The sequence below is a fragment of the Colletotrichum godetiae genome, assembly GCF_030913485.1.
Source record: "Colletotrichum godetiae strain CBS 193.32 chromosome Unknown BDP55scaffold_2, whole genome shotgun sequence".
Taxonomy (NCBI): domain Eukaryota; kingdom Fungi; phylum Ascomycota; class Sordariomycetes; order Glomerellales; family Glomerellaceae; genus Colletotrichum; species Colletotrichum godetiae.
Genome location: NW_026851250.1, coordinates 1,339,401 through 1,361,517, shown reverse-complemented (window position 1 = coordinate 1,361,517; position 22,117 = coordinate 1,339,401). Strand labels below are relative to the sequence as shown.

The 22,117-nt window shown below is 52.7% G+C and overlaps 6 protein-coding genes and 1 non-coding gene across 7 annotated transcripts; 3 read left to right on the top strand and 4 right to left on the bottom strand.

The window, feature by feature from the left end:
- Positions 1-2,491: 2,491 nt before the first annotated feature.
- On the bottom strand, positions 2,492-4,089 carry BDP55DRAFT_763409 (uncharacterized protein). Its single transcript, XM_060580906.1, has 2 exons — positions 2,919-4,089; positions 2,492-2,858 (listed from the first exon to the last, which is right to left on the bottom strand). The coding sequence occupies exons 1-2, from the start codon at positions 3,956-3,958 to the stop codon at positions 2,804-2,806; spliced, it is 1,095 nt and encodes a 364-aa protein (XP_060436319.1). The 5' UTR covers positions 3,959-4,089; the 3' UTR covers positions 2,492-2,803.
- Positions 4,090-4,837: 748 nt separating this feature from the next.
- BDP55DRAFT_t29 lies at positions 4,838-4,928 on the top strand. Its single transcript has one exon. It is a non-coding gene; the product is annotated as a tRNA-Tyr (tRNA).
- A 143-nt stretch (positions 4,929-5,071) lies between these two features.
- On the bottom strand, positions 5,072-6,911 carry BDP55DRAFT_135960 (uncharacterized protein). Its single transcript, XM_060565535.1, has 4 exons — positions 6,831-6,911; positions 6,316-6,603; positions 5,248-6,056; positions 5,072-5,190 (listed from the first exon to the last, which is right to left on the bottom strand). The coding sequence occupies exons 2-3, from the start codon at positions 6,593-6,595 to the stop codon at positions 5,386-5,388; spliced, it is 951 nt and encodes a 316-aa protein (XP_060436318.1). The 5' UTR covers positions 6,596-6,603; positions 6,831-6,911; the 3' UTR covers positions 5,072-5,190; positions 5,248-5,385.
- Positions 6,912-7,776: 865 nt separating this feature from the next.
- Positions 7,777-8,674, top strand: BDP55DRAFT_626123 (GAF domain-like protein; the record flags this gene model as incomplete). Its single annotated transcript, XM_060571591.1, has 4 exons — positions 7,777-7,779; positions 7,849-7,953; positions 8,106-8,110; positions 8,146-8,674. The coding sequence occupies 4 exons, from the start codon at positions 7,777-7,779 to the stop codon at positions 8,672-8,674; spliced, it is 642 nt and encodes a 213-aa protein (XP_060436317.1).
- Positions 8,675-9,079: 405 nt separating this feature from the next.
- Positions 9,080-11,863, bottom strand: BDP55DRAFT_643403 (spermidine synthase). The gene is made up of 4 exons (XM_060573504.1): positions 11,495-11,863; positions 10,611-10,646; positions 10,013-10,543; positions 9,080-9,556 (listed from the first exon to the last, which is right to left on the bottom strand). The coding sequence occupies exons 1-4, from the start codon at positions 11,523-11,525 to the stop codon at positions 9,279-9,281; spliced, it is 876 nt and encodes a 291-aa protein (XP_060436316.1). The 5' UTR covers positions 11,526-11,863; the 3' UTR covers positions 9,080-9,278.
- Positions 11,864-16,098: 4,235 nt separating this feature from the next.
- Positions 16,099-17,437, bottom strand: BDP55DRAFT_710168 (uncharacterized protein). The gene is made up of 4 exons (XM_060578147.1): positions 17,318-17,437; positions 16,594-17,137; positions 16,359-16,560; positions 16,099-16,194 (listed from the first exon to the last, which is right to left on the bottom strand). Exons 1-3 carry the CDS (start codon positions 17,405-17,407, stop codon positions 16,376-16,378), a joined length of 819 nt encoding a protein of 272 aa, XP_060436315.1. The 5' UTR covers positions 17,408-17,437; the 3' UTR covers positions 16,099-16,194; positions 16,359-16,375.
- Positions 17,438-19,088: 1,651 nt separating this feature from the next.
- BDP55DRAFT_135862 (guanine nucleotide-binding protein alpha-2 subunit) lies at positions 19,089-21,030 on the top strand. Its single transcript, XM_060565533.1, has 5 exons — positions 19,089-19,647; positions 19,721-19,905; positions 20,028-20,185; positions 20,241-20,499; positions 20,556-21,030. Exons 1-5 carry the CDS (start codon positions 19,530-19,532, stop codon positions 20,898-20,900), a joined length of 1,065 nt encoding a protein of 354 aa, XP_060436314.1. The 5' UTR covers positions 19,089-19,529; the 3' UTR covers positions 20,901-21,030.
- Positions 21,031-22,117: the final 1,087 nt, after the last annotated feature.

The window sequence follows — 22,117 nt, the reverse complement described above, 5'->3', positions numbered from 1 at the left end:
GTGACTATTCTATCTCTTTCGTGGCTACTTCATCTTGGGGGACATTGTCGAGTCTTTTAATGGCTTGAGAGTTGAGACTACACCCCAGGAGAAACTTGCCCGCGGCCTGGTGCTGCTCATCGTCATCAAACTACTCTGTTACGAGATTTCGCATCTAGGAGAGCTCAATCCATCCATGATCCAGCCCCAAAAATGCCACACTAACACAATCCCTGTGCTGTGTGTTTAGTTCTTATTTCTTTCCTGCATGTGGTCTGAATAATCGCCAAACCCGCTCATTTACCGCAATCTGCAGCAAGGGTTCAGGCGCAGGCGCAAGGGGGTGGTGGGTTCAAGCGAACTTCAAGGTAAGGTAGCTTACTGTGCTGGAGCCAGTTATACAGCCTGCAGATTTTGCCTAGCAGCCCCCAGATCGTAGGCTGCACCGGTCCCACAATCGGGGGTGCGGGATGTTCATCGTTTCGTGCCATATTCAATATAAACATACTTGGGGCTGATGTGAGATGCTTGGTAACACCACCCTTACTTGGTGAGGTTGTGACTTGAAAAAGCCATGTAAATACCTGGTGAGACGGGATGAACCAATGCCGGCCCCTGACTAGTTTAGACTCACTTACCTTAGCCTACGGAGTACCTACTTGCATGCGGGCACGTGTAATAGCCAATTCGGAGCGGGTACGGACTGTACTAGCTTGCGGGTTTAGGTTGCTTCTTTTGCAGTTAGGCTCTAGGCACCAGAATTTCGCACGACAGGGGGTTGATTCCTTCTTGAATTTTCTTGATCAACATCTTTTTGCCGGCGAGCTGAGAGGAAGAAGCGGTGGTGACTTTGCAAACACCTACCTAGTCCGGCAAAGGCTACTTGATATCTTGAACAAGAGTCTATTTTAAGAAATGATCCTGGGGGGAAAGAAGCTTGGTTGAGAGCTTTTTTGACTACTTGTGGAGAGGACCTGCGGTCTTGGCGGGTTAGATGGGTTCGTCAGACCATGCGCGAAAGGGTTGATAGGTAGCTCGAGAGGCATCTAGAATCATGTGAGGAGGTGCTTTTTTTGAGGTTACAATATTGAATTTGATAGATTGCTTTGGTCCAATGAGAGTTGTCTGCTCGTTTGCGCTGACTTGTGACAATTGCCCGGGTTCTGACGAGGACTGTTGTAAGTCTCTTGGTCACCTACTTGTTTATCACCGAGGCACACGTCTACTCCTCGTTGAAATATCGACTTGAGAGTTTCTACTTTATCAACTGCCTCTTACGGCCAAGTTAGGTCTGTTGTGGGTGTCTGGGCTTTTGGGTAGCCTCACTTTACGGTGTAAACTCCTGCAAGGTCATCGCATGACCTGTCTAATTATATCAGACATTCTGGAATCGCACGACCTTGAGTTGTTGCTATCCTGCGGTATAAAATTTGAAGGATCCTGAGCCGAAAATAAGAATTTGATGATGTCTTGGCCAGGGGAGAAAGAGAGCTTCTGACTGTCCTCACTAGCAACTTTGTACCATTGTTCGTGAAGGTTACAGGGAGCAAGCTTATCAGTTCGAATCGGGATTTATGCCGATTTTTCGACAGCCCACATGCTGTGATAGAATAAATGGGAAAATCTTTGGTAATTCTATACTCTAAGGGTTAAAGCCAACCGATACCTTTCAACAAGCTTATAGCCCTGCTTCGTAGCGTTGAGCGCTATACAACGGGTCAACCTTGGTGATACTGTGCTTCAACAGTTGGCTTAAGGCAAGACATTAAGCTCCTCGTTCACTGTAATTGCTTTTAACAAAATGCTTGTCGTTGTCTTGGGGATCCACAGCGGTATAGCACCGCGGTAAGGGTTGTATGTGAGTGTGCAGTAAAGTTGTATCCTTGCGCCTCTATCGCAGAGGTGCCCTTCACACATTCATCACATCGTCAAGCGTCATATTACTGGCATACTGACATCCTATAAAGTTCCACTGGCTTCAAGTCCAAGGCAAGGCTGTGACCCAGCCCCGACATGAAGTAGCCGGGTTTCGAATGCGCACACCGCCCGCATGTATGTACCTGAAGCCATTCGTCGTGTAGCCTCTGCTTACTCCGCGTTGACATAGGCTCGTACCTTTTGACTTAGGTCCGCTAAGTACTGCCGACTGGTGCTCCCGTGGTGAACACTATGCTACCGGGAGTTGAGGAATGGAGTGGCGAGCTGTCTTCGGATTGATTCTCCCCGTTCCTCTTGCATGTAGCGGCCAAGCTCATGGGAGACAGAGGCTGCCGTCAATGCATGGGCCGAAAAAATGCATCAAAACAGCAACAGGATTTGCCCCCGATTACCACCCAGAAAGGCTTGAATCGCTCCTACCAGAAGTAGATCTTTGATGAGATTGAGGACGAATGGCTAACAATTGAATACTGGAAACTAGCGAGGCAAGTCTGGGTTTCCTTAGACTTGAGTTACCTAGGCGTATGCATTCCTAGATAGCCTCTTAATCCCTTGTCCAGGGCTTTTGCAACAACCAGTTGTTACCGGGAGCATACCAGGATCGCGACAGCCCGCGAAACTGTTGTTCGAGAGAAAATTGTTGACATTTGTTACTTGCTGTCTGGAACAGAGTGGTTTGTCTATCCGCCTTGATGCCACCTCCTTTTTGGCCCCCCGAGCCCCACCATATGCTTTTCAATGCCCGTCCTTCTACGCATGCGGTAAAATACAGTAGTAGTATACAATCCGGCGCTTGCCACAACGCAGCCTTTGACAAAAAATTTCGGCGATACTGTTGCTATCCGCCAGGCGAGGTACTGTACAAGTCTGCTTTGTGTGTGTCGACTCAAAGATGCCACTCAGGGAGGGCAAAGTCTCGGTCCTTTGGCCAGTTCTCCGTCCTGCAGGTGTCAAAAGTTAGCAATTGCACGAATGGGCATGTCTGGGAGTAAACTTCATACCTCGTCGTCAAGAGAACCGTCATGCGCTTCCTCCTCTCCGCGCTCTCCTCAGCCTCCGTCAAGCGCAACCACTCATCGAGCAGCTCCCTCAACTCCTTATCCCCGCGACCAGCGCAGTCGATACCACGCTCCGTAGCCGCAATCTTAACCTCCGCCTCATCCAACGCGGCCGCGCCCCCATCGCGAGCCAGCAACCTATCGTCTCCTTCCAGGAAAGCCATCCGCAGCTTGCCCTTCGTCGCCCACATACCCGGCGGGATGAACCCAATCTTATCCCACATCATGCCCGGCATATGCAGACTGCGCAGCACATGTTTCCTCGCCGGCGCCCTTGCCGCCGTACCCTGCGTCCCCGCGACGCCCAGTGGCGCAGCCCGCTCAAAGTCGGCAAACGACTTGTGCCGGCGCTCCTCCGCCTGCGAGAAGCTGGCGTCGATCTGCCGCGGCAGACGGCACGTGTACGGCACGACGCCGTCAACAAAGATGACGATGAGCGGGGTGAATTCCCCGCAGACCAAGAGGACGAGACCGAACAAGGGCACGCGGAGGACGTCGTGGCGCACGCGCCAGAGCAGCATCCAGTCGGCGCGCGAAAAGCCCTGAGGGATGACGCCCGGCGTGAAGACGGAGGGGGCGCGGAAGCCCTCGACGGTGGTGCTCTTTGCGCGGATAACGTCTTGGATGTGGCGTCGGTTGGAGAAGACGGCCTTGAGGCCCGTCTTGTAGAACTTGATGTAGGCTTTGCCCGTCTCGTAGAGGTGGCTAATCTTTGAGGCGTCGGGTTTCTTCTCGGGGAGATCGAGGGCCGCTGGGCGGGAGGAGGCGATGGCGTTGACCTTGTCTCTGCTCGCGGTGGAGGAGTAGGAGGGTTCTTCGGGCGTGAGGGAGCTCGCTAGCCGGCGGTAGGGGGTTGCTTGTCGCGCGATCGGTGTGAAGAGGAAGGACGTGTGAAGGGAGGAGCCGATGCTGCTGCTGCTGTTGCCGCCGCAGAGGAGAGAGGACGGAGCGCGCATTGCGCGCAGCGTCGTGCCGTGGTTCATTGCATGAGACGTGTGAAAAAAGAGTTGTAGTTACGAGGACACTTCAGGGTTAAAGGTTGCGGATTTGAGGTTCGTGAGTGAGGGGGGTTCGGACCGGGTCGCGCGGGATGCCAAAAGGCATAGGCCAAAATATCGATTTTAATTAAAGAAAAATGGGCAATTGGTTTCGTCACTCATTACACCTACAAGCTTATCGCTTATCGGTGCTCGCCCCCTTGCCTCGGCCCCACCCGCAACCCCACCCACCGCGTCGGGTCCGGGGATCGGCCGCTCTCGCCGAATCAAGCTTTGCCGTCTGCCCTTGGCGTGACTATTCAGTTCTGGCTATTGGACAATTGAGCTGGACGATTGGGGCGATCTTCCTTTCTCCTTGTTTCCACGTGCTGCATGGAAGCCTCACATCAAGATGAGGTACCTTAGCACGCATCTCAAACAAACCTGCTCGTAGCGTCACCTAAGTCCAAGGGCATACCTTTTTACAAGGTGAGACAGATGTATTCCAATTCAAGACACCTTACACTAAAATTCCGGTGAACCTAGAGTTTTGGTCTCAAAACCAGACCAGTTGAAGACTCTGTTCTGAGAGTCTGCCATATCAGCGAGGTATCAAACTTCAAAACAGACATTGACAGGGCCCTACCACAACGGCAACTCTGCATTGACTCACAGGAAAGATGCACAAGTCTCTTTCAAAGTGATCATACTGCTTCGGGGTAGGAAAGCCCGCACGCGCCCAGTTAGGTCGCTGACCTGATGTGTCCTGCAGAGAGCCGAAATCACAACCACAGAATTGCGGATCCATCTGTGGGTCGGAACAACACTTCTTCAGGCATTTCTTCGCGCCAGACTGACACATCGAGCGGAGCAATAGCTCCGATCCTCCCCTTGGTGTAGTTGGTTCATCACGTTCGACTGTAATTGTTCATCTCTTGTCATCGAAAGGTCTCTAGTTCGATTCTGGAAGGGGAGAAGAACATTCATCTTTTATCTTTTTTGATTGTTGACCGAATCATAGTTGTGCTCCAGGTGATGGTGAGCTGTGTTGGCATGTTTCTCAGTTGTATTTTGAGATTTTTGAATGCTGTGGAATTGGTGGCCGTTCGGGTTGGTTTTGGTCACTCGTGTCTTGTTGGCTTCTTAACTAGCTGGAAGTCACGCGGGTTTCTCGTGCCTGCCAATGTGCATGAAACTCGTGTCAAGGGGAGATTGTAACCTCGCAACAGTAGCAAGCCCTATTTCAGTTCCAGTCCTGTGTTTACAAGAGCCTACTTACTCGAAGCCACACATACCTTAAAGACCAAGACTAAAGACTTTTCTTTTTCTCTCACAACCCTCACAATTCGTGTCGTGATGGCAAAGTAACTCACGCCAAAACTAACCTCCATCAACCATACCATACCATCCCACCCCATCCTTCACAATCTCCCTCAAGCACCAAGCCCAAACCACCGCCGAAACCACCCAACAGCCTGATCCTCCGCCCTCATCCCGAAATCCGCCTGCCGCTGATCATTCGGGTCCCCTCTCACAGCAAATCCGTGCTTGGCACCAGGATACTCCACAATCTCAAACTCCTCTCCCTTTTCCCCCAGCACGCTCTTAGCCTCCACCATCCGCGCCCGTGGCATCATCATATCATCGTCCCCGTTCGCCACGCTCAGCGGCAGCACCGCCTTCTCCAAGTCCCCCGGCAACGTAAGGAAACTCGGATGCGCCGTGAAGCCGCAGTCGATCAGCCTCTCGCTGCCAAACGGTCCCGCGGCGAGCTGGGTGAGTTGAACGGTGAATTTCCCGCCCCAGCAGAAGCCTGCGACGCCAATCTTGGTTTCTTTCTGAGAGGTTGCCTCAACGGCGGAGGAGGAGGACGTTGACGTCGATGGACGGGGCAGCGGAGACGGCGGCGAGAGACGGAGGGCGCTGAGATAGTTCTTTATCCGCGGGACGACGACGCCGGCGCGGGTGGCGATGACGAGGGGGATAAAGTACCGCAGCATCGTCGCGAACATGACGGGCGCGATGACGAGGTATTTTCTCCACCACGACTTTTCGGCTTGCATTTTATCGCCCATGGCGAGTGCGGTCGCTGGGATGGCGTAGCCTTTGGGTCACACACGGCGTTAGTACGTTCGTAACGTTGAGGCGTCTCACGAGAGTTCTCGACGTCGCGCGGTCTACAGCCATTCCTGATATCCACCACCTCCCCTCATTCCACCTTCTGGACATCACATGATCTCAGAAAAACACTCAAGCGAGGGATGTATAAACGCTCTTACATCAAAAACGTAGATTCGAAAGGCAACCCCGCAAAACAATACTCGTGAAAATCAAAAGAAATGCTGGTTTTCAAAAAAACATACCATTCATCAACTCAGGAAGCAACACAACAGCCGGAATCCTATTCGCATACGCATCCGCCAGCGCGCGCGTATTACGCAACTCCCAACCCATCGCGTCCGGGAGGATTACGACGACACCCGCGGGCTCGCCGCGGCCGGGCTCCGGGCGCGCGACGTACGTCGGCAGGCCGTAGACGGTCTCGACGGTGCCCTTTGGCTCAACGTCGCCGCGGAGCGTGCCCTTGAAGCAGTCGGCGCAGAAGCGGGGTGCCTGGTGTTGTTGTTGCTGTTGTTCCGACATTGTTGTGTCTGGTAGGATGTGTGCTCAATTAGTTGAGGATGAGATGGCGAGTCAGGTGAGTTGTTTGACTATGTCACCTATGTGGATGTAAGGCGCAGTGAAGCTGTGAATGCAACGACTCTTTGACGTTGCAGAGAGACCGAATGGCGATTCCAATTGCAGCCAAACAGGAAAGAAGACACTACAATGGTTGACACAGAAGGAAAAGACGAGACTGAGGCGGGAAAGACTTTACCTCTATACAGAACACTCTTAAGCTACCTCAGGTACTAAACCACCTCAAGCTCATGCAGAGCTAGCCTCAGCTAAGACAAGGTGAAGGAGCCGTCACACCAACGGGGGGCACACGCGGGGTTAGCGGAGAATGAAGTCATGGACGGAGTTTCATCCGAATCCGACCTCCGACCTAGATTCCTACCTCAACAAGCTTACCATACCTTGGGTGCTTAGGTAGAGGAACGTGTGTACTCTGAGAACAAATCACAATGGTCAATTGGATGAGGTAGTGTTCCTCGGCTCGCTTCAGGCAGCGGTCACGTTTTTTTCTCACTCGCATGCAACGTTGATCGATCTGTACCTTAGATATCCCGCCACGCCACGCGATGCGACCTGCGCCAACCAGGTAGCTTCCACGCCCTACCATGGTATCGTAGCGTGGTGCTGTGCTACCTCTCATCCTGTTCGCGATCAGAGGAGCAGAGAGAACAACAGACGGGATCGGAGCTGAAAATACATCTCGGAACCCGCCAAGTGCGAAAGAGGCAGACTTTCTCCACTCGGAGCCGGCCGATCCCTCCCCCCCGATTCTCCCGTCCCAGAATTTAGGGCCGGGGTGGAATGCAACACTTTTTTTTTTGTCTTGGGTAGCTGACAAAAAAAACTCGGGTCCGAAGGGAGAAGAGCTGGACTCACCGAGGTGTGGAGGTGTATCTCACCGAGAAAGAAATGACGTGATTGGACCAGAGGATTTCAACGCATAATTTTAAACACCCTGCTTCATCTCAACAACCACATAAGTAAGCATGCTTGGTCATCTTTAACTCATTGTACCTGGATCTTCCATAGCTTCCTCAAGAGATTGTATCGAATTGACCAACACAACTTTCGATAACCGCTTGCTTTCTTCTCTTTTTCTCTCATCTTTTGTCAAAGCTCTCAGGTTATATATCCCCCATAACATAATGGTGAGTCAAAAAACTTCGGATCGCCCAATCTTGTCGATGTAGTGTACTAACGAATATCGCAAATCTCAGGTCCACGCCGACGCCTCAAACTTCGCCAATGGCGTGACCAAAGAGGAGGCCTATGAGCAGGTCCTCATGCAAGCCGAAGGTCTCCTCGACGGTCAAAGAAACTGGGTATATATGCCCCCCTTTCCATTGTATTTTCCGCCTGCTTTTTGCAAGGAATCGCTATCCTCTACCTCTCACATGATGTCGATACTCTGACTCATGATATTTTTAAATACCATATCTTACTCTAATATCACAAAGACTAACACTCTCCGTAGGTCGCGTAAGTCCAAAAAAGAAAAAACCAAAAAAAAAAAGCTCCAAGTTTAAGAGAGCCACCTCACATAGTTTGCTCTCCAATTTGAAGCATATGAAGAAACAAGAAATGAGAGCCAGGAAAAGACTAACTAACCCCCTCATCAAACACAGCAACCTCGCAAACACAGCCTCCCTCCTCTGGCACGCCTACCACTCCCTCCCAGCTCCCTCAAACGCAGTCAACTGGGCAGGTTTCTACGTCCTCGATCCCTCCTCCACCAAACAATCCCTCATCCTAGGCCCCTTCATGGGCAAAGTCGCCTGCCAACAAATCCCCTTTGGCCGCGGCGTCTGCGGCGCCGCCGCCGCCACGCAGCAGACGCAGCTCGTGGCCGACGTCGACGCCTTCCCCGGTCACATTGCCTGCGACGGCGACAGTAAGAGCGAGGTTGTGGTGCCGGTTGTCGTCGAGGGGAAGTTGGTGGCGATTATTGATGTGGATTGTGCGGAGAGGGATGGGTTTGATGAGGTTGATCGGGTTTGGTTGGAGAGGCTTGCGCTGTTGCTTGCTAAGGGATGCGATTGGTGAGAGATGATGAGGGTTTGGGAGAGGGATGTGATGGGGGCGGGTTTTGATGAAGGGATGGTGTTGGAGGGAGGGAGGGATGGGGAGGAGAAACTTGGGGACAGAAGGGGCGAAGAGAGGATGAGTGGTATCAAATGAGAGTGGTGGACACGTTTTGAGGACGATAGAGGAAGGGAAGCTACGGAGGAATTCACGCCATAATACGGAGTAGACGCTATGGGACTCAATGGAGGCATTGGGTGGGAAGACAAGTAAAAGATGTACACGGAGTTGGCGACAACGGGGGATAACCCGACGGAGGGACACGGAGTAAATCTCAACATAGAATCAACCTTGTGATGCAAATCACAGGGAAACAACATACTTTGACTCAAAACAAAATATATTGAGCAACGCTAGAGTCAACCTCTGCGTGTTACGACTAAAACTTTTTTTCGGTTCCCCCCTTCTTTTTGGGTTCCATCTATTGACAATCCTGCCAAAGTCCAAACCCCCCCATCCTTCCCATCCTCCCCAAAATGAGTTCATGAATCCCATGTCATTCTTGAAAGAAGAAAATGTCGTCTACTTGCATCGTAGCTACAACGGCGCACACATAGACACAAATTTACTCGAGAGCCTTCTTGGCAAAGTTGGGCAGGACAAAGGAAGCCTTGTGGATGTCGGCGTTGTAGTACTTGCACAGCTTGTCCTCCTCCTCGGCGGACCACTTGCGAAGGGGCTCCTTGACGTTGCGGCCGGCGTCCTTGGTGCAGACCATGAAGCCGATCTGGCCGCTGGGGTAGGTGGGGATGGTGGTGTAGGCGTACTCGGCGACGGGGAAGATCTCCTTGCAGTCCTTCTTAAGCTTGGAGATGAGGGGCATGTGGAGCCACTGGTTCTCGGCTGTAGGTGTATACTGTTAGCTAGTCCTGGTCTCTAGACAGTTTTCATATCTCAAAACAAGAGCGAAGCCTTCTGACGGAGAGTCAGGCTGAATCAGCGCCGGGAGACGGCATAGGGGGAGGAGAGAAGAAGAAGAAGAAGATGAAGACGAAGAAGACGAAGAGTAACAGTCTCGAGTACGCGCAACGCTTTAGAATAGTAGACAAAGGAGAGTTCAAAGCGTATCCAGGTTCACACAACCCAGTCTCACCGGCAAGCCACTAGGCTAATGCACCGGTATCTCGTGGGGAGAATCGAGGACAGGCCCAAAGAAAGAAAAAGAAGCAAGGCACCCCGCGTCCGCGTTTTGCGAGTGAGCGGGTTGGTGGGCCTGCGGCGTTGTCTTTTCCTTCACTTTAGAGACCCGAGACTTCCTTGATTCCCCTCGATATTCCTGAACAAACGGGAACGTACAACCTTGGGTAGTGATGACACCGCCCTCCCTCAGGGCATCGTGGAGGAGCTGGAAGTAGGGCTTCTGGAAGAGGGACTCGGCGGGGCCCTCGGGGTCGGAGGAGTCGGTGATGATGACGTCAAAGGTGTTCTTGTACTCCTCGAGGAACTTGAAGCCGTCGCCGACGTGGGTCTTGGACTTGGGGTGGTCGAAGCCGACGGCCATGTTGGGGAGGTACTGCTTGGAGAGGCGGATGACGGCCTCGTCAATGTCGCAGAGGATGGCCTCCTCGACGCACTCGTGCTTGACGACCTCACGGAGGACACCGCCGTCGCCACCGCCGATGACGAGGACCTTCTTGGGGTTGGGGTGGGAGTTCATGGCCAGGTGAGTAATCATCTCCTGGTAGGAGAACTCATCACGCTCGGTAGCCTGGATGACATTGTCCAGGACCAAGACCATGCCGTAGTCGGTGGACTCGAAGATGAGAACATCCTGGTACTGGGACTTCTCGTGGTGAATGACCTTCTTGACCTTGAGGGTCATGGCCTGGCCTGTTGGAGGTCGTCAGCATGCCGGTGTTCTCATTTTCACGATGCTTTAGTAGGGGGTGTGACTTACCGGGCCACATGTTGGAGATCTCACGGAACCAGCCATCTGTTCATCATTCCATCAGGTTAGCGCGCGGTCTCAACTCGTTGATCTAATTTGTTTCCAAAAAGGGCATCTTGTCGCATCCACTCTGTCAGTCTGTCTGTGTGTGTGTGTGTGTCCTGTGTGAGTGTCATTGTCGATCCCGAAAAGTGCCGTGCCCGGAGCAGCCATAAGCCGGCATATTTGCAATGTTCCAAATGTCACCTCAGCAAAGTATTCGACGGACGATCTGCAAAGCAAGAGACGAGGTTTCTCGGTTTCTCCTGACGAATTGCTTAACCGAAAGTGGCCATGAAGGATAGTGCATGCGCGCTCAGACGGTGGAGGAAGCCAGGGCTGAAGAGTCGTTAGGGGACCCGGAAGAGGGCGGAAAAGCCACCCGTCAATAGTTGCGGGAGGTTTTCGTTGGCAATTGACCAGGTGCAGGCAGTCCGCACGGCACAAAGTCCGTCTGCCAATGAGTGGCGGTACGGACGAGAGACAAGGCTCATGGGGGACCCGCACCCGGTTGCGATATTCTCCGTCTTCCGATGCGTGGGCTCTTTAGCGACCCTCCCCAAGGTTCCAAGGTCCTCAAGGTGACGATGGGCGGGGTGTTCAAGACATTTTTGTATGGCGGGGTATTCTGAGACGGGTGCGTATAGAAGCCGGGAGAGCGAGCAGCGAGCATCCAACAGCAAACCGTGAACAGTATGTGTTCAAGGCCAACAATAGCAGATGGACTGCGGGCAGGGCAGCCGCAGAGAGGAGAGTAGACAGACAAACCATCAAACAAACAACAACAGACAGATCTGTTTGAGGGAAGGAGGGAGAGATGGATGGATGGAAAGACGGGGGTGGACCGCACGAACCTTGGATGGTAGGATGGGCAATTTCGCTCATTTTGACGGTAGACGGGGGTTGGGCAGGGCTACTGTGTAGATTGTGTAGATATCGACAGGTCGGCAGAGGCACAAGCAATCGAGACAGACGGTGCTGGTGCAGGCGCAGTAGTTGAGAAGGAAGGGGTGTTATATGACGGAAGAAAGCCAGGATGGAAAAGTGAGATTGTCTGATATCAAAATGTGCGTTGACGTCGTGGGTGGGAGAGAGGAAGAGAGGTGTTGTGTGGTTGGCCTGCCGATGTGCGGTGTGCTGGGCTTGCAGAGAATCTTCTGTTAAGGCGCGCGGCGGTGCGCTTTCCCCCCCGCCGTCAACAAGCGCCGGTGCGGGCAAGGCGAGCGAAAAAAAAAAAAAAAAAGAAAAAAAAAACAGCAAGAAAATTTTTGTGGCTCCGGGGGTGGCCTCGTTTTGAAAATTCAGGGCCCAATTTTCAATGTGCCATTCACGGACTCACGGTGAGGCCTATTGGCTCATTGCTTCAAGCCCACCAGATGGCACTTTGAATGGAGCATCGAGATTTCCTCAATACCGCACGCTCTCTCAGACTCCCCCTCAATCTCTCTTGTCATTACCAGACGCACTTCGATACGGTTCAAGTCAGTGCGTTGGTCAGGTTCCTGACTCTGCCCATCAGCGTCTTAATACCAGCGCAATACATTCGTGACCTTGCCTTTAATTGCCCTGCCAGGCCGGGCACGTCCGTATTCGACGTTGCTAATGTCAACCAGAGTCATGGATCGATCCATCATCCGGGCACACACACACACACACACACACACACACACACACACACACACAGATGCATGTTGCCATGGCTCTGGGTTGAACGAGTATTAGCAATCCGACGTGGACGGTTGACCACTATCCAGAGACTCCAAACGGCGTAATCCATCCTTCATTTGCCTGTCTCTCACGAACGCAAGCTGTCGACCCCCATGTGCCGGCCCAACTTATACTGACTGCCCAGTCGGTCCGTTGCACACCAGTAACGACGCTTATCGCGAAGGGGAGCACCTGTTGGCCGGTGCTGCGAACGACACGAAGCCAAACCGGGATTTCATGCTTGGAAGTTTGGAACCGGGAATCAGACTTCTCTGGGACTTGTTCAGAACTTCACGTCATCGGCTTTGCGGGCCACTGCCCAGAGCAAACGAGCTCTGAGGGAATTATCCGCTGTCGTACTGCAGGTAAGGAGAAGGAATGTGCAGCGTGCGACGTGCGACGTACCTTTGCAGAAAACGTGGCGAGCCGGGATCAACAACCCAAACCTCTTTGGTTTGGGCTTCCTTTCCTTTGGGCTTCTTCTCCCTTCCTCCGCGTCTCTCGCTTGCTGCTTGCTGCTTTCTCGATACTGAACGGCATGTCAAACCCGACAGTCCCCCACAGAGCTCGCCTCCCTGCTCCACTTGCTTACCAGCAATCAATAGCGTCCATGTCTCGCCCTATTGTCGCCGGATCAAGACAGTAAAGATCATCTCTTCACCACCCCGTAAGATGTGACAGCTTATTTGATTTTGACAGCCCGCGTACGGATAGACGAGACGAGATGAAACGAAACTATCCTTTCGCAATTGGATATCCGTAGTTAGGTGTCCGAAACTTTCCGTAGCCACCTAGCCTACCCTACTTACCTTTTTGAGTTGAAGATAGCAGCCTGCCCCACGGGCCGTGCATAGATCGCAATGGACCTTACCCAGAACAAGTCAGATTGGAAGCCCTCGGAAGTTCGGACTCTGGTATTCGTAGTCGAGGCCCATGAAATCGCCCACAGACGTTATCCACCGCCACCTACGGAGGTACCTTAGGTGCTTCGGTAGCTGGGGTAGACAATCAGTTTGACAAGCTAATACCCAAACACGCTCACTAAGAGGCTCGATTCTTCAGCGGGAGCAAGACACAACCCAAAGCACCTACTGGGAGCCGCCTGAGACAAAACTTGCGTGTGCCGGACGAGAGCCGGTCGAGCCCGGCCACGGTCCGTCCGCCGATGTGAAGATTGAGGCCCGACATGGGCCCATCCTTACCTAAGTCCTTACGCTTTCCCCATTTTCTACCAATGCCATGGTTGTTTTCATGCTACCAGCCGCCGTGGTTTGCACCAGCTGCCGCGACCGAGCGACAGCTTCGTACTACGTGCCGAGGTCGAAAATTAGTGGCCTTCGGGTATGCAAGACATACAAACCCACTGCCCACCGTCTCCAGCTGCATCGCGACTCTGCCTCTTTTTGTCTCGGTGGTGAATGCATTGTTTGGTAAGGATACTGAAGAAAAAGCGCCCGGGAAACTTTGTACGTGATACAGCGTGGTGCAGACCAGACCGTCGTCCCATCTCTTCTGTTGCAGCGACGATTTTCAAAGAACTTTCGTATCGGAAAATAAAAACCAGCTTGGAGGCCTGACATCTCAAATGCAACACAATTTTCAGCCTTCATCACCTCAGCTGCCTCAGCTCCCCACTACCGACCAGGAATGAGGGCGATGGCGATAGGCACTGTTGACGGGATGATCACCATCTGCAACAGAAAGCATCGTCGATTGTGACAGTCCTGGACTCATCGATGTTGCTTTGATTCCGCATGAACCGTGATGGCCTTTTGGCAGGGCCAGCCCCAAGACCAGATATGAGGGAGAAAACTCTTCCATAACATGCAACGTCTCTACCAAGAGTGGTGTCTGCAATATCCAATCGAGTCCCATTATGGCTGATGCGATGCCATGCTAGACGTCGGTGCAGAACTTTGAGCCCAATTGGGAGAAACAAAACGCCTGGCGCAGGATACTAGTCCATGCGGTACATCGCGTGACGGAGCTTCCTATTCCAAAGTTTACCTCAAAGTGTTTGAAGTCAATCTGCGGGCACTTTTGCCTCCCTTGGAGTCTTGTCGTACCTGTTGCTTCCATCTGGGGCCTTGGTCCTGCGCGACTAACCCATCTGACGGTATTCTGTCGTCCATCATACCACTCCTTCGGATCGCGGCTTGCCATTAGACGGATCTGAAAATCAGTTCCACAATCCCACATGTCATCTGCTCACTCGACTTCTTTGCCTCGCCATCGTCTTTGTTACCCTTTACACCGTGATGTAGTAGACGTCTTAGGGGTCCCCTGGCGGGGACTGAGCTGTTTAACAATATTCGTTCTGGGCGCCCGCATCCGGCAGGGACTTCGTCGCCACGTGGTGAAATGCTCTGTAGTCAACAGGGCTGCTCGGGACGTCGAGACCGTATCACCTCGGGCGATGTCAAGAGTGATACGGGCTGAAATCTTTGTTGGAAAACTTGAACAGTTATGCTAGCTCTGGAAAGTCCTTGCCCGTTTCTTCCTCAAGTCAGAGAGCCTAGCCTTAAGGTCCAAGCAATCCTTGAAGGTTGGAACAATATTTCCGGCGGCGAAGTAGGTACTCGATCGTGATGCGGCTCCCGTTGGACTGCGGCTCTGGAGCGCGCAATGCCTAGTCTTCCTGCAGTAATTACGAGTGCGTTCATGTTCCTGTCAAGTCTCCGACAGGCAGAATCCAAGACGTCCCACCGAGTTGGGCCAAGATCTCTGTGAGGTCGATGCCCGCGCCATGCCGGCCATATCTTGAGCGTATTGGCAAAGCAGGTGCGGTCCTGGAAACGTGCGTTGATCTGGCTCATCGATGTTCAAGGATCCCCGCCAGAAAAGCCACGAGTTGTGCAATCCATCCACAAACGGCCCCCCTGTCGAACGAAACGAGCTGGTGCTCTTATCCTTGCAACCGCCACGCCAGGAGGCCTGGGATGATGAAGAAGGATCCCAGCTCACTGGAGGATTCGTTTCTGCGGGACTCTTCCGTCGATGCTGCAGGTCCCCTTTAGCGGCCCGCAAAATCAGCGCTCATTTTCCCACTGGAGCCTGCAATGCTGATCTGAATTATTGTTCTTGGGGAAAAGTCTAGCAGAATGCGACTCTGAGGGAAGACGACAGACTGCCAGAGTCGTGTTCTACTGGCGGCGTTGCAATTGCATGAATCAGGGGGTGACATGCTTTCCCTCGAGAGCGGACGCGTTCGGCCAGGACCCCCGCTACTCGAAACGAAGGGCTGGCATCATGGTTGTGCCGTGCATTGTGAGAAGACTTGACTGTACAGAAAAACACTGATATCGAAAGCGGAAGTACTGGCCCAAGCTCTTCGCGGATAGAATATCGTCGTTTGGCAGATGCAGAAAAGTCCGATGCTTGGTGGCTGCGTGGCGAGCCACTACATCTGGAAGCGACAAAAGAGGCGTCGTCGGATGGGACGCGTTTCCGCAAGCAACGTGAACTTCATAGCGATGACCTGCTGAAGGGCGAGGCGCGAGCTGGCCACGGCTGCGGGTGCGACGGCGGGTCTGCGCACGAGAAGGAGGCAGAAGAAAAGCTCGGTGTACGAGGCGTTTCCGGAGTAGGGGCCCGATTGGGGTTCTGTGGCAGCGATCTGGTGTCACGCAGGGGCCTGAAGGATCGAAGTGGCTCAGTCTTTCCGTCTGTCGTGTGGAATGCCACGATGACGCTCCATACTGAGGATGGAGACTCAGACAAATTGAAGGCTCGACTGGAGCCTTTGATTGATGCGCTGCCCAGGTGTTATTTGACAAGACAGCCAACAGCATCCGAGCCAATGATTGGTTCATGGCGCGAACGGGATGGCCGCGGGTTTGTCGCAGTCCTATGTTGATTGAGGGCGGAGCCCGTTAATCTTTTGAGTTTGAAGCATATCGAACAAGTCTTTGAAGGTGGTGTATACGAGGGCAGGATGAGACAGGTAGTGGACCAGATGGTTGGAGGTTGGAAGTAGTTTGAATCAACGCAGCCATGTGTTAGGTATTGTACTTTGAATCTTCAAGAGCTCATTGGCTTTCAGCTTGTTTGCTGGACCGTTGGCTTCTCTCCTTGTGCATGAAGTCATGAGGCGTGGCAGTTTGCAGCTCGCAACCTGCATTTCTGGGACACTCGAGCCCAGCATTGAGCATGGGAAAGGGTGTGCGTCGAACCATGACAGAGGTTTTCTTCGAAAGCACGTCCAGACCGGCAGCTGGATATTATTCAAATGGCTACTTGCACCTACGGTGTGTGGTGTAGGGAGCACTGCTAGAAAGCTTGGGTTGTGGCCGCTGAGAGGTACTCGATATGTACGGAGTATTCGTAGATGCATTCGTAGTGCCTTGGGCCTCGGCGAGCACGACATGGGTGTCGTGAGGGTCGTGAGGGTCGTGATGGTCGCGTGCGAACAGCTGGGATATGCGCCGAAGTCGATCCTCGATGATGGTCAACGAGAGGGCATTCGTAAGGTAGTTCGACTGGGTCTCTCCCAGAACCCCGAGGAATTGGCCGGCCCCGAAAAGCAGAAGTGGTTGCAATGAACCAGTGGATTGGTTGAGCGACGGATGAAATGTCTGAGGTGATGGCGGAATGAAAATCTCAAGACTGACCAACAGAAACAGGTTGTGAAGGTGGTGGTGAGGTACCTTTTCCACAGAGGAGACGAGGATTGGCGTAGGTACCTGCCTTGCCTGTGCCTGCGTGTTAAAAGGCGAAGGTGCTGCACAAGAACGACGGGGAACTGGAGGTGGCTTGCTTTCTAATGCAAGTGCAAGGAAGCCGTGGACAGACTTGAGAGTACCCCGGCACAAGTAGCTGCCAAGTCTCACGAGATGCGATTCTGCGGCAAGAGCGGGCCGGGATGACAGGACGAATCAAACCGACGATACCAGCCAGGTACGTCAGGGTACGGCCCCACCTGTGTCCCGTCCTGCTCTTGCCTTAGGTGTGTGTGTAAGTCAGGTACGTACTCGGGACATGCGAGTTGAGGCAGGTACTGCTACCACCCCGGTCCAAAAGTTCCGCATGTTCCTGTTCCCGCTCTCCTGTTCATGTCGCATTTCTTTTTTCTTTTCCAACGGATAAGCTATACTTCGGCAACAGCTCCTATTTATGCTCCTGGTTTCTGGTGGTGCAACTGCGGCTGCAGCTGCAGCAGTGTCTGTTGGTTAGAATGGATATGGATACACATTGAGGTAGCATCCAAGGCGGTTGGACTGGCAGTTCATAGAGTCAGGGTCGTGATCGACATTGTAGTGGTGGGCGTTTGTTATGCGGCTACGGAGTACTTGTCGCTCGCCCTCGATGTGCGCAGTCCAGAACCTATCCATACTCCATACCGACACAGAGAGTAATCATTCTATCTCGATAATCCATGCTTCCAAAAACACAGCAAAGTCACATCAACCCTGTTTTGTTTGCTTGCCCATGCCATTGCCAGGAGTCAAGTGGAAGCCCAAGGACAAGGCATACCTGCCCATACCTGGGGCCAGCACTTACGTGACTCTCCTTCCCGTCTAACAAATGTATTCGTAAGGTACGAAGCGAGGTACCTTTACCTTACCTTTACCACCTTACCTTACGTATCTAGCCGTCCTCGGTCCATACCTGCTGTATCCGTACATAGGTATCCGTACCCCTTGGCTACCGGCAAGCGACGGGGCACGATGGTACCTTGTCAACGGAGACCATCGACGGAGACCAAGGAGGCAAGGACGAGGGAGGTAGGGTACGAAGTGTTGACAGGCAGGTAATGAAATTGAATCAGGTAATAAGGTGAGGTACCTTGCGAATACTGAGGTACGTGCTGGCGGCTGCGTTGCTGAAGAGAGGAGCAAGGAGCACGGAGCACGGAGCCCCAGATGAGGTGAGGTGAGAGGCAGGAGCAGTAATGAAGAGGGAGGGAGGTGCTTCATAGTTTACTCTTTGTGCGTGCGTTTTTTGGTACCAAGTAGCCTGTAAGGTAGGTAAGGATACTGCAGCTTGCTTGACTTGCTCTTCCACTTCCACTTCTTCTTCTTCTTCTTCTTCTGCAGAATATCCCGTCTGCTTCCTCTCCTCTACTTCTTCTCTTTTCCTTCCAATCGTCCTTGTGTGTGTGTGTGTGTGTGTACCTGTATCGCCATCCTCCCCGATCCTCCACCCAGCACTTCGCTGCTCCCATCATATCATTCCCGCTTGGTCATCACCAACATAACAGCCTCTGTGTGTCACGTATCGTCTGGCCTCAGCTTCAAGCTTGTTCCTCACATCATCGTCGCTCTCTATTCCTTTCTCCAATTCCTGCGCTAGCCCGTTAGTTCTCTCCCCTGACCCGCCATTGGCCTCGCTGGGCAGCAAAAACACCACCTGGGCACAACACACTGAACAGGAGGATTAACATTAGCAACCCGCAGCCCACCGGGCGTCCGCTACGAACGCCCCCAAGAGTTTTAGCGGTTTTTGTTTTTCCTCTTACCTGCCAGTGGGACTTCTAAAACCGACAAAAGCTTCCTCCGCCCACTCCCGCCCGTCCCATTTCTCAAACCTGGTTCCTCGAAAGGTGCACAGCCAGAGAGAGACAGGCACCATATCCGTACGAATACTTCGTACACACTACACCCTACCTTACGCTACGGCCATTGCATTCGATTCTTCTACCCACGCCATCCTTCGTCGCCGTTGCTCCGTTGCCTTATTGTCTCGACTCGACCCGACTCGACTCGACTCGACTCTCGATCTCTCTTTTCCCCTTCCTCCCCGCCTTGCGTCTTGCTTGCGTCTTGCGCTTCACTTGCGTCACGCTGAAATTACGATCCGAATCGTCCCTCTTCTTCCACCCTGGCCTGGCCCAACCTTCATCGCTCTCCTCTCCATCTCTTCATCTGATCTGTCGACCTTCAACGCCCTCGGACCATTGCGAGACCGTTCCCATCCCACCTGGACCTCGACGCGAATCCCCCCCAAGAACCCTCCTCCCCGGAACTAGCTGCTCGCATTTCTTCTTCCACCTCGCTTTCGCCTTAAACCGTTATCACCTCCACCGGTCCGCCTCCCGATTGCTTCGCGCTTTCTGCCCACACTTTTTCTTACCGACTGATCGCGTTCTTTTGTTTTCTTTTTCCCCCAAACACCTGTTCAGCGTTATCGCGCCGGCTTCTCGTGCACTCAATTCTCTCGGCGATAAACGCTCCTTAGGCCAACATGTGCTTCGGGGCCCGAACAAAAGATGACGGCGGTGGTGCTCGTTCGCGCGACCTCGACCGCATGATCCGACAAGATGAGAAGCGCCTATCGAAGGAGGTCAAGCTGTTATTGCTGGGTACGTCGACGCGGATCACTAACTAGCGCAATACATCTGTTCGTGCGCTGACTTTTGTTTTTCAATTGGACAGGTGCCGGAGAATCTGGAAAATCTACTGTCCTGAAGCAGATGAAGTTGATCTACGCACAAGGTTTCAGCAAGAACGAGAAGCTCGAATGGAAGCCGGTCGTATTCAACAACATTGTCCAATCATTCCGTTTGATCCAAGATGCCATGACCGAAATGGGAATCGAGTTCAGCAACCCCGAAAATGAGGCAAGCAACCCTCGATATCCTTCTGTTGACGCTAATTGCGTGCGACAATCTCGAGACATTTTGTCACTCTTCATGCGTGTAATAAACAGAACGGTCTGGCTAACACATGGTGTCTCTTACAGAAGCACATGGCGCATATCCTGGTGGAACACGAGATCAACGCCCAAGACCCTCTCCCTCGCGACTACCTGCAACCTGTGAAAGAACTTTGGGTCGACGGCGGTGTCAAGCAGGCCATAGCAAAGGGCAACGAGTTCGCCCTCCACGACAACCTGGCATAGTAAGCATACTGGCGCACCAGCTGCCTCTACGGAGCCCATGGCTGACTGATGTAGCTTCTGTGACGATTTGGACCGAATTTGGGACGCGAGCTACGAACCCACAGACCAAGATTTGTTGCGATCGAGATTGCGAACTACGGGAATCACCGAGACGGTGTTCGACCTGGGCCAGCTGACATACCGCATGTTCGATGTCGGTGGCCAACGTTCAGAACGGAAGAAGTGGATCCACTGCTTCGAAAATGTCAATTGCTTGCTCTTCCTTGTCGCCATCAGCGGATACGATCAATGTTTGGTTGAAGACAAGGATGGTGTATGTGTTGCCGACTCTGTTTTTCTCGTCTCCTGTCAAGCTAACCAACTTAACAGAACCAAATGAACGAAGCGCTCATGCTCTGGGAGTCGATTGCCAACTCGCACTGGTTCACAAAGTCTGCTCTGATCCTCTTCCTGAACAAGATGGATCTTTTCAAGGAGAAACTGCCCAACAACCCGATTACATCGCACGGTTTCACGGATTACCACGGCCCCGCCGAAGACTGGAAGTCTGCCAGCAAATACTTCTTGGACAAGTTCCGCGCGCTGAACCGAAACACCGAGAAGGAAATTTACGGGCATTTCACGAATGCCACCGATACGAACTTGCTCAAGATCACCATGGGCTCGGTCCAGGACATGATTATCCAGCGCAACCTCAAGCAGCTGATACTATAAGGCAGAGCTAGCGATATTGGGTCACCTGGTGGCCCCAGATCAACTTCAACCCCCATCCCACGGCATGCATGAAACATGCCAACTCTAATCGATACCCGCGGCCCCTCCGGCTTCTCAAAACTCATTGCGGCCCCGCCCGGCGGTGCCAGTCATCCAAGATGAATTACCACCTCTTTTGTCGTATATCTGCGATTACACGCCTGGGCAGCCCGGTCGCGAAACGCCGGCGAGCCCATTACGGACGCTGGCACCGATATGGATGTTAATTACTCCACTTCCTTTGTGTCTAATTTCTCGTCATCTATTGTTCATATGCCGGCGTTGGTCTGAACAGAGAGTTTGGCAAAATCTGTGGCTGGATCACTCAGCTACTTTTTGCACATTATTGTCGTCACATAGCGGACGTTGGTACCGCGCACTCGAGACCAGTAGAAGAACAGCAAACAAACCACTGCGAGTGGTCCCAACTTGAAGCTTCAAAATTGAGGCTTATGGGAAGAAATGAAAGAAGGTGGAGCAGATTGCGAGGTGTGGTTTCTAAGAGACGAATCGGAAGCGTGGTGAGAGGCCGAGCAGAATTGGATTCGCGTAACGATGGGGTGATACCTAATCAACTGTTTCAAAGCTTTGCCGCTCACATTGGGGGTTAGGGGGAAAGACATGTGTGTGGATTTATGCTGCGAGGCTGAAGCGCCACGGGCGACAGAGCAAGCATCTATCTCATTTACAAGAGAAAAGACGAATTCAGATAAAACATGTTAAAATCCGTCTGATGACCACCAATGCTCGTGTTCTAAACAAAGGGGATCTTGTTCGATGGAGTTTATTTTCGGTCGAGCCCCTAATGCCTTACACTCAATGCATTGGAAGAAACATCAGCCTCAAGTTTAACCTTTTTTTTTCCTGTAGGAGTGGCATCTCCCTCCCCCCGACCCGAGGAGCTGGATTGGATCAGACTTGACTGGGTGCTTCCAACGGTGTGTACTACGTCGACTCTCGCCTTGCTAGTACTGGTGGGCTGGGAGTAGGACTGGTCTTGGGCCGGGCTCGACTGTCATGGTTTCGAAATGTGTAGTACCCCAAACATAAGCTTACAAAGGGAATGTTTCACGTGGGGGAAGGAAGAGCTGATTGACCGGACGAACGTCGAGACCAAACTAACCTAGGCAGGCTGCCGGGAAGCTGAGGTGGGGGGGTAAATGTGTGTCTACTATGCA

Coding starts and splice junctions, on each gene's coding strand:
- BDP55DRAFT_763409 (XM_060580906.1), bottom strand. CDS start 3,958: ATGAACCACGGCACGACGCTGCGCGCAATGCGCGCTCCGTCCTCTCTC. Junction 2,859..2,918: donor ACGGTTCTCTTGACGACGAG/GTATGAAGTTTA, acceptor TGACACCTGCAG/GACGGAGAACTGGCCAAAGG.
- BDP55DRAFT_135960 (XM_060565535.1), bottom strand. CDS start 6,595: ATGTCGGAACAACAGCAACAACAACACCAGGCACCCCGCTTCTGCGCC. Junction 6,057..6,315: donor GCTTCCTGAGTTGATGAATG/GTATGTTTTTTT, acceptor TGTGACCCAAAG/GCTACGCCATCCCAGCGACC.
- BDP55DRAFT_643403 (XM_060573504.1), bottom strand. CDS start 11,525: ATGAGCGAAATTGCCCATCCTACCATCCAAG. Junction 10,647..11,494: donor TGCCCATCCTACCATCCAAG/GTTCGTGCGGTC, acceptor AATGATGAACAG/ATGGCTGGTTCCGTGAGATC. Junction 10,544..10,610: donor GATCTCCAACATGTGGCCCG/GTAAGTCACACC, acceptor GACCTCCAACAG/GCCAGGCCATGACCCTCAAG.
- BDP55DRAFT_710168 (XM_060578147.1), bottom strand. CDS start 17,407: ATGCGACATGAACAGGAGAGCGGGAACAGGAACATGCGGAACTTTTGG. Junction 17,138..17,317: donor CCTCAACTCGCATGTCCCGA/GTACGTACCTGA, acceptor GGTACTCTCAAG/TCTGTCCACGGCTTCCTTGC. Junction 16,561..16,593: donor TGCTCCCTACACCACACACC/GTAGGTGCAAGT, acceptor AATAATATCCAG/CTGCCGGTCTGGACGTGCTT.
- BDP55DRAFT_135862 (XM_060565533.1), top strand. CDS start 19,530: ATGTGCTTCGGGGCCCGAACAAAAGATGACGGCGGTGGTGCTCGTTCG. Junction 20,186..20,240: donor CTCCACGACAACCTGGCATA/GTAAGCATACTG, acceptor TGACTGATGTAG/CTTCTGTGACGATTTGGACC. Junction 20,500..20,555: donor TGGTTGAAGACAAGGATGGT/GTATGTGTTGCC, acceptor CCAACTTAACAG/AACCAAATGAACGAAGCGCT.